Below are 13,574 nucleotides of genomic sequence, written 5' to 3'. Positions count from 1 at the left end.
TCGGCAGATGCCTATATATAACCCCCTAGGTATAGCTTCCGCTGCAGCATATGTCCTCGCCCTGATTGAGTAATCACTTACATTCACAAGGACGTCGCGAATCTGAACGAATCTGACATATGTTCGTGAAGATTCTAGGCATTATCATGTTGGACTGCAGTGCAAGATGCGGTGACATTTCAGATATGACAAGCCTGAGTGCTTCACAATTACTTAGTGACCGTGGGCGTATAGCTGGTGTCAGGGAAGGGGGTGGTATAATGTTATCCAAGGGTAATGTAGAGGCACCATAATCGGGCGTCCATGATATGATCGCAAGCAAATGGTTCTCAACTTGGATGAATGGTACACTCAAGATTTGATTGGCTTGCTCGGTTGATCGGGCTAGCACCACGTAATCATGAAGGAAATGTGAGATATTCAGTAGCGGAACATCTACCTCAGTCTGGTTCCGTATTGTGTTTTGTAGCACTGTGCGATCGCTGTAATAGGGGACATCTGGAGGCGTCAGAGGACAAGGAGGATACTTGACAAGTATTAAGTGGCCTACAGAAGTATGACTATGGGAGTTGACCTCATGATCGTCAAAGATTATGAGGTTTTCACGTGTGAAATGCGTCATCAGTTGGTCACCTAGGGCTAGGGTGGCGGCGTGGGGTGCTGGCACGGCATGGGGTGGCGTCGCGGAGTGGGTGGAGGCAACGACGTGAGGCCGGCGTACGGTCGCGGCTCGGCTTGGGGTGGCGGTGCGGCGTGGGGAGGCGACTGGGTGCGGGTGAAGTCAACGATGGTGGCGGTGCGGCGTACGTTCGCGGCTCAGCTTGGGGTGGCGGCGCCTCCTCGGTCCCCTCCTCCTCCTCCTCGGCCCGGCGTGCATGGGCGGTTAGGCAAGCACGGCGTGCGGCGGCAGTTGGGCAGGCGCGGCGCGCAGCAGCGGTGGGCATGGCGCAGGCTAGGGGCGGCGGGGGGCCTGCACCGGCAGAGGGCAAGGCACAGGGCTGGGGCGGGAGGCGGCAGACGGTGGCGGCGGTGTGCATGTGGAGTGGTGGTGGTGTGAGTGTGTCCGAGGCCAGGGTTTTAACGGCTAAGCCCCCGAGTTCGTCGTGTGCCCGATCTACAACACACGGCAAACAACCACATTCATCGTGCGCCAGATCCACGGCACACAACAAAGTGGACGGCGTCGAGCATCCGTGAGTGTCGCGGGTGGACAGCGCCCGTGGCGCAGGCTTTGCCGCAGTGGCGGACCCAGAAACCGAGCGGAGCGTAGGCCAAGTTTACATGCACGAACAAGCTTGTATACGTGCAAGCAAAAGAACACATATATGCATGCAACTAACACATGTGATGTGCACACTAACTCTTGCCGCAACTCAGGTATGGCGACAGGAGCCCAGGCACGTGCCCAGGGTCGCCGGGCCCTGGGCCCGCCCCTGCTTTGCCGTGTGCCGTCCGTTGGCACATAGCAAAGGTGAGAGTTTGCCGTGTCTCAGGCTAGGCACACGGCAAAGGCACCTTTCGCCATGTGCCATGATTTCGCCCTATGCTTTACGTGTGGCGCATGGCGAAGTCTTCTTTCACCGTGTGCCTGTGAATTTGCAAACAGCGATTAGCGTGGCACACGGCGAACTCCTGTGTTTTCTAGTAGTGCTAATCTAGTAGACTAAGTTTGGGTCAAGACACACATTGTTTGGCTGTGGGCTCTACTACTGTACTGACCCTCCTTGTCGTTGATATCACAGCTCGCAGGTATACGACTATATATAGGTAACTAGCAAGGTGGCCCGCGCTAATAGCGCAGGTAGCTAGTTTTTTATTTAATTCTTTAAAAATATTTACATTGATAGAAGAGATGTATTTTGTAATTTATTTACCTCTCGTTTGCTCTTGTTGAATATTATACTACTTGCAGCTTTCTATGCACATGAGTTCATATCAATCATCACTTTTTATGTTGCTTTATTCTATATTATAGTTGCATATTTTAGTACTTAAACCTGCAAAATCTAAATTTGAGGATTGAATTCAATTTTGGATCACCTTGAATACGGAGCAAATTGTACATAATTGTATTCATATAAAGTTTATTATAATTATGAAATATATTTATATGTATTTGATAGTTATGTTTGCCAACAATCTGTAATTTAGATGTTAGAGTTCGATTTGTATCTTGCAATATTTTGATTAATATTTAGCGAAAATATATCTAGTATAGTTGTTAGAGCACTTAAGTAGCATCTAGCAGATCTAGACCTGACTCATCATCGGAGCGAAATAAAAATGATCATGGATTAGACAAAAAAAAAGTTATGTTAAAAAATAAGTTGAGGCCTCCTGCTGGCTTTGGTAAATAAATGTTATGCAAAACTTATATATATGTGTGCTATGTTAATGCATATATGTTTTAAATTTTTTATTTAACCGAACCTATTATTATTTTTCCCACTTTGGTTACTGCACAATTTATTTGTTTTTAGCCCATATGTCTACATATATTGGTCTACTTTAGAGTTTTGTCATCTCGGTGATAGATAGTTCCATATATATCTTTGTTGTTGTTTCTAACTCTTTTCTTTATTTTTCATTTTCTCTAGCAATTTTTATTGATTTCTCTGTCTTCTATTTTGTTTCTCGGTATGTTTGAAATCGATTAGTGTGTATCGCATCCGATGCATCTAATGGAGAAGTTTCCTGTTTAGTATTGTGCCTCAGGGTTTTTTTTTTCTGAGCGAAGAGGAGCATCGACAACGTACATTTGTTTGAATCATTTGATTTTGTACTGTAGGCAATCAACTTTGAGATAGATTAGCAGGGCTTCAGGCCTATATCTGTGGCTAAAATAATTTCAGTTGTGGCTTCTTTGATGGAGCAGCTTTTTTATGGATATAGAACTGTTTTGAAAACCGTTCGCGCTTCTTCTATTTTTTCATGAATATATGAAAGATGTCAAATGTCCAACATGACATGGCTATAATTTAATATTTTTCTCATTCTAATGATATTATTTATAGACTAAACCAATAAATTCACTTCTGTCCTATTCTTTTGCCCTCATTTTCTCATTTTTCCTGCCTTCTTTTTCTATTCTCTTTTTTCGACTTTCCTTACCCGTTCAATCTTGGTGCTTCTTTATCTTTTTCTCTTCTCTTTCTCTATACTTCTTTAGAGGTATCGATCACATTTGTGTTCCATGCCTAGTGTGTACTTATAGAAGATTAGATGGGGATAATAATGTTAATAATTATCTATGCTATTTGATTCCTCACATGACTAACTCCCTGATTTTTCCCATGCATCTATTTAGATTGAGCTAATAATAGTCACATTTATTTGTAGGTTTCGGTGTTTTACCCTTTATCCCAGTGATTATTACTTGTATGGAACTATTTATATGCCCATATAATCATAATTCTTTATTGACCACCATCAAATTAGTTTGTATAAATAAAGTTGGTCAAGAATATACAATATTTATGATGATAATTCTTGTTTGGAGAAAGCATTGGTTCTTTAACGGATATTTCTCTCACATTAATTCGTCTGCGTATTCATTGGCCCACACTTACAATCATAAGGTGCCAATGGTCTTGCAATAGATTGCAATATGTGAAACTATGCGCATCATCATTATTTTTTCGTCCCTATCTTGACGTTTGGTTGCTCAAGAAGAAATGGATTGATTGAGTTCGGCAATGATTTTGAGTAGAATCCAGTGTGCTTCATGCAGCTGCATGTACTGCAGGACGTTCTTGAGACTCAAAAAGTTGTGATTCGGAATCTCGGACAAAGACTATGGTCGCGTCGTAGTGCAGGGCGTTCCAAAGATTTTTCAAAGCAATTATCTCTTTCAATAGTACCAATACAATACAACTATGGTCGTGTTGTCACGCTTATGCTGCTGCCATTTTTTTTTTTTTTGCATCTTTAAGAAAGGTTAATGCGAGACATAGATGGTAACATGAGTTTTTATGTCATGCGGACCTTGTATTTAACTTTAATTGGATACAGACACTTTTTGGTAGTTTAAAATATTGCATCTCATTAAATTGGACATGGACTCTTTTGTCCAATTTAGATCGTTAGATCTTCATTAAATCGAATGGTGTAAATCCTATACACAAATACTATTTAGATCTTCGTTAATTTGGAGTATTTATTAACTTTATTTGCCATGAAACTCAAACTTGGATTTTTATTATTGCATTTGATACTATTTATTTAGCTATTTTTCTTCTTAATATGATTCATAATCACTACACACATCAACAATAATTTTTTATTCTAGTTCTTGCATTTATCTATTTATTAATCATATTTGATGCCAATTTTTTATACTTTTAATTTTTAATTTAGCTATTTGGCTAATAATAATTTTTTTGTCGTGTGCCAATGCTAATTTTTTTAATTTTATAATTCCGAATTTGCCTATTTAGTAATTGTATTCAACATGGACTCTTTGGTTAACTCCTAATTTTCTTATTTTTTTTAATTCCAAATTAAGCTATATTTACTAATCGTATTTGGTATGTACTCTTTGTCATGTCTTTTTTTTTAATTTTTTAAATTCGAAATTAGCTATTTATTAATCGTATTTGACATCTCATCGCGTTTCTGTACTCCATCATCATCACGAAATCGTCCGTACATCCATCTTCGACATCCCTTCACGTCGGGGCAGTGCCACGACACCGGGGGCACATCGCGTCGGAGGCTCCCTCTGCCAGCCTGTTGCCTGCGACCACCGTGCTGCTAGCTACCAGTAGTTGCTAGGAATTCAAGTCAACATTATCTCTTTGCAAAGAGGTATTAACAGTCCAGATTAATTCTAAAATATATGTTTTTCCATCAAGCTCACGTATTACCCATGCCCCCCTCTTCTTCAATCGTACAGAACGCATAATCCGTTTGCAAAACTTTTAACAGGTACTAACAATATGACATACTAAAAAAATAGTCAACTGACAACAGTTGGACAGTCATAGAATAACGTAGGAATTTCTAGACCCTCTCGACGAACGTGGTGGCTTGTTTTAACACTCCCTTAATAATATAATAGAATTTATACTTTTAATTTTAAATTTAGCTATTCAGCTAATATTAATTTTTATCTAGTGGTAATGCTATTTTTTTTAATTTGATAATTCAGAATTTTCCTATTTAGTAATTGTATTCAACATGGACTCTTTGATTAAGCCCTAATTTCCTTATTTTTTTAATTCCGAATTAAACTATTTACTAATAGTATTCAGCATGTACTCTTTGCCATGTCTTAATTTTCCTTAATTTTTTAAATCCGAAATTAGCTATTTATTAATTGTATTTGATATGAACTCTTGAGTTAGTTTGAACCGTTAGATCTTCATAAAATCCAACGGTGCAAATTCTTCTCTTTTTTAGATTAATGTGGGAATTTGTAGACCCTCTCGGTGAACGTGGTGGCTTCTTTTAACACTCCTTTAATAATATAATAGATACCGTAATAAGTTGGACCTAAGAGCAAATGGGTTACTAATGAATTGAAGAAAGGGGAACCAAACGCCGAATACATTTTCAGATTTTCCTACTTAACTGCTACATTCCCATAATATTCGAGGGTATTATATTTTCATAGCATAAGGATACTACTTTACATTTTAGCAAGTCAGGGAGTCTTCGAAAGCGGTGGCGATGCGGGCCGGGACGCCGGGCTGGACAGGCGAACTAGCAAGAGTGGGCCGTGTGTTCACGGAGGAAAGCCAGTGACCACAAAGCAAGGGGCACTGCGGATGGCGACTGTGTAGCCGACGACTCGCAGCGGCGCCGCCGCGGAGGTGACTGGCGGCAGAGCCAAGAGCACGAAGACCCTTCACAGCCCGTCATGAGCACTTCGACTTCGCAAGGTGCACAGCAGCTAGGGGTGCCGTGAGTGTCTCCGCTGGAGACTGGACTGGCCCTAGGGGCCTTCCTATATATATCTTGTGCAAGTTAGATAAGTCATCTATTTTTAAAGATTATTTGATCCAATTATTCTATATAAATTTATGCAAACATATTCAATATTTTGATATGCTTAATTCAGCATTTTATAAACTAGTTCAACATTTGACGATCAAAATGTTAAAATGAAATATTGAAATTAGAAACACGAAATTTTGAAATGTTGAATTCGAATTGTTGAACGGTGAGCAGGCAAGCTTCTTCTCCGGCAACGGCGCAGCGTGCAGCCACCGCTGGCGGAGAGCCGGAGATATCGCTTGCATATGCAGCTCTGCGCATCTACTAAGCCCGCGCTGGCAGTCGCAACCACGCGAGGCAGAAGCTAGCTGCGGGCAATGGCAAGGCTCAAAAGCAAGCTGCTGGCGCACGGACGATGGCGCAGCATGCGGCCACAACGGCGCGGCACAGGGTGGGCGGACGCGCGTAGGGGCTTGTAGCCGTGGGCGGCCGGCGGTGCGCCGCGGCAGGCGGCGGCGGGGAGAGAACAAAGGTAGGATTTGAGATGGATTTAAGGGTTATGGTTGTATACATGAATTTTAAACACTAAAAGATGGAGAAGAAAAAAATCTTGCAGAAGATGGATAGAATTGGCGGGCCCTAGGTGTAGGCGTAGCCCGGCATAGCAGGAAAGGCCCACCCCTCCCAGCCCAAGTCGTGGAATCTAGGAAATGCAAACTAGGATAAATTTTGTTCCTTGCATTATCCAAGCTATCTCAAAACGCGTTGGCCACGGGTATTGGATCACTTTGCCAAAAAAAAAAACGTGTATTGGATCACAATCGGTAGTCATGTATCGAACATTATTAATTCCTTACAAAAAAATGATTGACTCAGACTCCATCCTCCAAATTTGATAACTTAAGATACAGTATGTGGATGAAATGTTCAAAATAGGTCACACCCATAATCCATGCTCAATTACAAAAAAAAACGTACATGATGTAATTATTGGAAACATGTAATGAATAGTCATAAAAGTATTTGTGTTTGACATGAATGTGACAGTAGATTTAATGGAAAATGTAACACACTTAGCCTCTAACCCCGTAACAAGTACATTACGAACAACAAATCTCATAAGCTGTTCCATCCTACAAATAAAGAAACAAGAATTAGAATGAAACCTTAATAATGTAGTAATAGTTTCAAACTTCCACTATGTTAAACAATGGTAACACAAAGAAAAAGATCTGCAGTTGGCTCGACAGTATGCTTTCTTAGCGCAAAATTGAAGTGGCAAAGAACAGTTTTAATCAAAAACAAAATACCGCACAGAGATGATTCAGCTCTTACCTTTAATTCTTACTAATAGGAAAAATGGAGCGAAGGATGGTTGGGATGATTGTTAATTGTCTTCCTAATAGCATCTTGGGCTTCAGTGTGCTCCGCCCAATTTAATGCAAGGATGTTTAACACAATAACGACATGTCGGAGAGAAGGGAGGTTCTCGAATCCATAATCAAAGTTATTAGTCCGAAAATGCTCATTGGTCCTTCTAGCGTCAAAGCGAAGGCAGAGTCTTCCAAGCTTTGGCATAGCCCCAGGTTCAAACTTAAGGAACATCAACTGGCACAAAATCCGAAGATCCGTTAGACACGGGAATGCAGATGGACTGCTGTGAATAACGAGCTTTTCTTGCCGTGGTGATAAACCTAGTACCTGTATCCTAAGAAAGCGAAGGGATGGCAGCTCAGCAAGCTTATCAAGGTGCTCAGGCTGTACATGCACATTGAGTAGCCTGATGGACAAGACTGTGAGATAGGAGAACGACGGATCAATCCACCTTGGGAATTCATCAAAGTAGCCACTACACATGTAGGTCCGCAGACCAGTAGGAACATGTGCCATAAAATTCTGGAAATACAAATAACGTAGTGGAACTCTCAGCACCAATACTTGTAACGAACTGGAGCACATTTGAAGGCACGTGCCAATCAATTCCTTCCAATTGCCAGTACTGCTCTCGGGTTCTTCCTTGATGGCAATCTCAAGGGCCTTTAGCCCTCCTAGTTTACCAATCTCTGTCACGGCGTGCAAGGTAGGGCATATGCCTACAAGCTCTCGTAGAGATTTCATATTCTCCAGACTCACACCATCTGGCAGCTCCACTCTTTCGGCATGAAGCCGGACCAGTTTTCCTAGTTTACCAAAAGACAGCGGTAACATTATCACTGACTCATCATCGGCGCCTCTGATGTCTAATGTTTCTAGAGACTCCAGCTTGCCAATACTCTCGGGGAGCTCTGTGACTTTCAAACCCTGTAGCCGTAGAAACTTCAGGAGGTACAATTTGCAGATATCCTTAAGATGATTGTTATCAAGTCCAGAACAATTCTCTAGCTGCAGTACACGTAGAACGCAAAATTCTGACAGGGACGGCATCATCAAATCTGCATGGCCGAAGACATAAAGTGACCTCACTTTGGATAGCAGTTTTCTTTCATTTATTGAGGCATCGGTGTTACTACTATTGTGGAGGGACAGCCGCCGGATGATCTCCCTCTGATGCAATGAAGATGCACCTGCTTGGTCACCATCTGACAACGAAGCGGTAACAAAGCCTTCTTCAGCTGACAACTTGATAATAAGCTCAAGCACCATGTCATGTAATTGGCAAGCATACACCTCCATCTCTCCAAGCACATAAAACGGATCCTTGCGGTTGACGGGCTGTATCAAGCTTCTATTAATAAGCTCATTGAAGTAACCATCCCCTGTCTCCTGCAAGCTTGACCCTGAAGGTGTAATAAAACCCTCTGCTATCCAGCTCCATACCAAAACATCCTTTCTAATCATCTGGTCCTCGGGATATTTGCTCAGAGACAACAAGCAAGTTTTCAAATGGAAAGGCAGATCATTGTAACTGAATCTTAATATCGTGTTCATCGTTTCCATAGGGTGGCTATTTTCAGATCCAGAACGGATAGAACTATTCACCTTCTCCCATTCAACTGAACACCTTGGTTTATTAGCTAGTAAGCTTGCTGTAGTAATAATGGCTAATGGTACGCCACCACATTTCTTCAAGATTTTTCCAGTAACTTTGCTCAAATCAGGAGGACAATCATCCGCAGATTCAAATATCCGTTTGTAGAATAACTCTCTCGAGTTATCAGTAGAAAGAGGCTTTAGTTCATAAATACCACCACCAACATATTCTGCGACAGCCTTATTGCGAGTGGTTATGATTATCTTGCTTCCATGATTACCATCCTGCAAAGCAAGTTTGATTGTATCCCATGGCAATTCTTTCCATAAATCATCAATAACGCACAAGCACCTGCTAAAGTAATAGCATGCACATGCATGTTAGTGAACCAAGATGTAATTATGTGAAAGCCTAAACTAAAAAATTGACAAAATAAATCTTACACGTAAAGTACTGAAAAACTTGCGATGGAATAAATAGCAGGGGGCCGCAAGATGCATGAATAAATCCTAGACTCAGAAGGGTGGAAGATTTAATATTTAGTGCAAAATATGAATGAGAGAAAGTACATGTTTATTTGGTAATCAAGCGAAGGGAGTGAATATACACCTAGCCCAAAACACACAAACCCCTTCTCTCATAAGAGAATTAACATTTTTCTTTACTTTCGGAGACGATGGTTTGAGTCCTAGCACCTAAATTGAAGGAAATTATATTTAATTTTAAAAATGTAATGTAAATTTGCTACAAAACATGCAAAATGAGATCGTTTTCGAAGACACCGCTAGCTCTGTACTATATACTAGGAGATACTCTAGTTCCGAGGCGCACAACCAACGGGTCCACTTCCACGGGGGCGCACTAGCATGCATCTCCATTCCACGCAAGTCCCATCGATTCCAGTACCAAGCTGGGCCGGAATGGCAGAGCTCATCCTTGGCACCGTCACCATGTGTGCTGTGCAGGACGAGTAAGCATCGGCTGTCGGCGTGGGGAAAGCCGTGGTGTGACGAACGGCCATTGTAGTTGGATGCGAGTAGTGCGGCGACCTGCCCTAGTTAGAGCTCAACCACGGTGTCAACCGCACTGTGCCTGTTGGTGGCATGGGGCGCAGGGGCGAGCTTCCTCTGTTAGAACAACTTCAAATAGTTTTGGTTTACTTTTCTTATAAAGAAATATAAGCACTTACTCCATCCATTTCAAATTATAAATTATTTCAATGTTTCTAAATACATAATCATTACTATGTATGTTGGGGTTGGACCCCCGAACAGACGAGAGATGAGATAGAACGTGAGGGAGAGCAATTCAAACAAGCATGAGAGCAAATTGCCAAAAGTCCTCTCCCCCAAGCCCTGGGGCTCAATTTATAGGGAGAAGGAGAAGGTTGTTCATATTTATTCCATTGGTGGGGCCGAATATTAAACAAGGTCCTCATAATTTACAAAGGAGTCCCTAAAACTTACAAATAGGTCCCCAGACCCCTATTTTGGGCCTCTTTTGTACACAAAGGGGGTCCTTAGCCTTTGGAAACCTAAGGCGTGTTGGCTCAAATGGATCTAGTTTCATTCAACAAGGCCTAATGGGCAGTCTTGATACATATATACACTCCAAGACGGCATATTCTAGACAATATGCTACTAGACTCTTAAGACACAATAATAGACTGTTAACACCTTAGGACACCGATACAAGCATATTCTAGTGAATATGTTATAACATAACACCCAGACTTCTTCTATCAAGGCGCACCCCCAACAATGTATCTAAATAAACAAATTGTATATCTAAATACATAGCAAAATCTATGTATCTATAAATGCAAAAATGACATGTAGTTTGGAACGAAGGAAATATTACCGTAGGCTAGAGAAAACTACATCAAAGTTGAAAAAACTGTTAGTGCATAATTTGTCATTTAATCAAAAGGAAAAAAGAGTTACTTGTGACAATCAAAAGTCAGTATAACATAGAATTGTACCTTCTATTCTTGAGGAATTCTATAATTTTGTCAATGAGCAACTTTATTTCCCATGATTCATCTATGTGGCCATACTTATTCTCATCAAGTTGGACAAGAATATTCTTAAAAATCTTCTTTATATCAGGACTAAAGGATATGGAGACAAAAAAGTGACAATCAAATTGTTCCTTAAGGTCCTGCAACAATGAATTGGCAAGAGTTGTCTTTCCCAAGCCTCCAAATCCAACGATAGAAATTATATTTGATTGCTTTCTCGATAAGCCCTCCTGTTCCAACAGTCGCTTAGCCAGCTCATTCTTTGGACCGTCAATGCCAACCAGCTGTGCTGCCCTTGTGTACATACCTTCTAGGCGAGGATCAATTGTCTCCACAATTGGCCTATTAGATACCTCATCAATCTTGTACCTTTTACGACGCTCATTGACCATCTTGACCTGATCCATGATGTCCTTGGTAACATTGTGGATCTGATGGTTGGTCGCAGCCATCTGGAACAAATTGATGGTCCTATCAATGAATCCCTTGATGCTGAACGGCATGGTAGGTTCATGCCTGATTCCCTGCAACATGATGGTGTCGACAGCATCTTCAATGTCATAGGATAGTTCCCTCACATCACGGGCCCAGATCCTGACCAGCTCGTCAAGCTGGTCCACTGGCACCTCAGCCACCTTGCGGAGGGCAGCGGTCATGCTTCTCAGCTCCTTCTCAAGTTCCTGAATCTCTCCCTTGACACCCTTCTGCAACTTGTATTCGCCCACCACCAGCTCACCAAGCTTAGGGAGCAGGGTGTTCATCGCCCCAGTGGCGATGTCCATCTTGGCTGATCTTCTTTTGGAGGCAGCACTTGCTTGTGTGTCTTTTGCAGCAGGGAGGTATCGGTTCTGCTTAAGCAGACACCCAAGAATGGTCGACCATCTAATCAAGTATCCACTCGACAATACCCGACGCAGTCACAAGAGACCTGAATGAACCCTCGCCAAAAAAAAAGGACCTGAATGAAGGAAACAGAACCCACACACAAGACCTGAATGAAGTAGATGCTGAACAGGGGGAAGGGCAAGCGCTCTGAAATCTGAATTTCTCGTCGAGCATGTCACACTGAAGCTGGTACCGAGACTTACCTCACCCAATCGATTCAAGGAAGCCACGCCGTCGCCGTCGCCGTCGAGTTCAACGCTACTGTCGAAGACCTTCAACTTCGCATTGGGACGCCAGACACGGACGAAGGCACACGTGTCTGGAACGAAGGCACGTTCAGTAACAAAACAATTGTAAGGCACGGATCTCCACTTTTGAAGTAGTATGTGGAAAAAGAAAGCTCAGATCCAAAGGGAAAGCTGGTGGATTCGCGCATACCTGTCGGCACCTTCTACTTTGAACTTTGAAGCCTAGCTGCCGTCCTGTGGAGCCATCTCGCCGGTGGATCGCTGGCCGTGTTGCGAGCAGATGCCGGTGGCGTAGGATCTGAATTATCTGATGCCCTGGACTGGAATGGAGCAGCGGCGGCCGGCGGAGAGCGTCTAGATAAGGTGCTTTGGTTGACGTCGACGAAGACCTCGAGTCAAGAGGGCAGGGCCGCAGGGGTGAGCAGTTGGTGAGGAAAGGATGGATCTTTTGCGGATGACAGGATTCTAAAGCACGCTGCTGCCAAGGCGCCAGGCACACATTATTATCATGCCATATTTCAGTGCCTGCACATCTACGGTTCTAGACAAGACAAAATCTCCAATACCATCCAGTCATTGTCATGCCATATTTTTAATAAAAGTTTATGAAAAATGCTTAATATGTCAATTGATTTGAGATTCTACTCATAAGATGTACTACGAATTCAGAAATTCTTATCCACCACTTGGTTTTGTTGCAAAAAAAACAACCCGCCACACTTGGGTCAAATCGTTTTGTTATTTTTTATCCAACATGGAGCCACATATGCAACTTTAACTAATTAGGGATTGGTTGTCTTCTCCGGCGGGTGTGGCTCGCATCAGAGAGCGGCCTGGCTCGCATGAAAGAGCTAGGGCCCCAGTAGCTAGGTTGCTGCATGCAATAGGAGTTTATTCGGTTGCATGCTTCATCCCAAACAAGCCAACGAGAGATGATGTTTGTTTGCATGAATGCACAGCCAGCGGGCCTGTTTTGTTGCCCGTGTGTGCGCCGCCTCACCGAGCTCGCCTGGCTCCGGGGAAATGAGGATTTTTTACGCATCCCAAGAGCAAGGCTCGGGGTCCCGTTTTGCACACGACGGCCAGGCCCAGTACCTAGACCAGGCAACCAATCACCCTAAGACTGACTTCAACAATCATAGGCAAACGCATATATGCCTCCGACGCGGCACTGTGCATCACCGATTCGAACTCCAACAGACGAGGCATCGCGGGATGCAATTTGCATCGTGAGGAGAGAGGTGAGCTAAAAATGGATTCCCTCTCTCCTCCTACGCAAATCCTCCTGCTGCTCCCGCTCGCCGCCGCGTCGGAGGAAGCTGCGGCAGTGGCCGCTCCGCCGGTGGAGGCAGCTGCCGTGACCGAGGCCGCACTGCTGGACCGGCACGCGGCGCAGCTCGCGAGGCTGGAGGTCGCGACCGCGAGCTCCTGGCGCGGCGGGGCTCGCGGGCGGAGGGAACAGAGGAGGGGAGGAACGCGCTGCAGAGGCCCCGGCACCCGCCATGGCCGCCGC

The 13,574-nt window shown here is 43.3% G+C and overlaps 1 protein-coding gene across 4 annotated transcripts; it reads right to left on the bottom strand.

The window, feature by feature from the left end:
- Positions 1 to 6,819: 6,819 nt before the first annotated feature.
- LOC120666976 (disease resistance protein RGA5-like) lies at positions 6,820 to 12,533 on the bottom strand. Of its 4 annotated transcripts, XM_039946991.1 has the most exons (6): positions 12,252 to 12,522; positions 12,017 to 12,132; positions 10,890 to 11,856; positions 7,639 to 9,262; positions 7,273 to 7,545; positions 6,820 to 7,070 (listed from the first exon to the last, which is right to left on the bottom strand). In XM_039946991.1, the coding sequence occupies exons 3-5, from the start codon at positions 11,708 to 11,710 to the stop codon at positions 7,285 to 7,287; spliced, it is 2,706 nt and encodes a 901-aa protein (XP_039802925.1). In that variant the 5' UTR covers positions 11,711 to 11,856; positions 12,017 to 12,132; positions 12,252 to 12,522; the 3' UTR covers positions 6,820 to 7,070; positions 7,273 to 7,284. The 4 variants fall into 4 exon arrangements, with proteins under 4 accessions (XP_039802925.1, XP_039802918.1, XP_039802910.1 ...); XM_039946984.1 differs by having other exon boundaries at positions 7,273 to 9,262; positions 10,890 to 11,886; positions 12,252 to 12,533; XM_039946976.1 differs by having other exon boundaries at positions 7,273 to 9,262.
- Between the last annotated feature and the right edge of the window lie 1,041 nt (positions 12,534 to 13,574).

This window comes from Panicum virgatum, chromosome 2K (genome assembly GCF_016808335.1).
Source record: "Panicum virgatum strain AP13 chromosome 2K, P.virgatum_v5, whole genome shotgun sequence".
NCBI lineage: Eukaryota > Viridiplantae > Streptophyta > Magnoliopsida > Poales > Poaceae > Panicum > Panicum virgatum.
This window is presented reverse-complemented; position numbering and strand designations above follow the sequence as displayed.

Coding starts and splice junctions, on each gene's coding strand:
- LOC120666976 (XM_039946984.1), bottom strand. CDS start 11,710: ATGGACATCGCCACTGGGGCGATGAACACCCTGCTCCCTAAGCTTGGT. Junction 9,263..10,889: donor GAATTCCTCAAGAATAGAAG/GTACAATTCTAT, acceptor CTATTACTTTAG/CAGGTGCTTGTGCGTTATTG.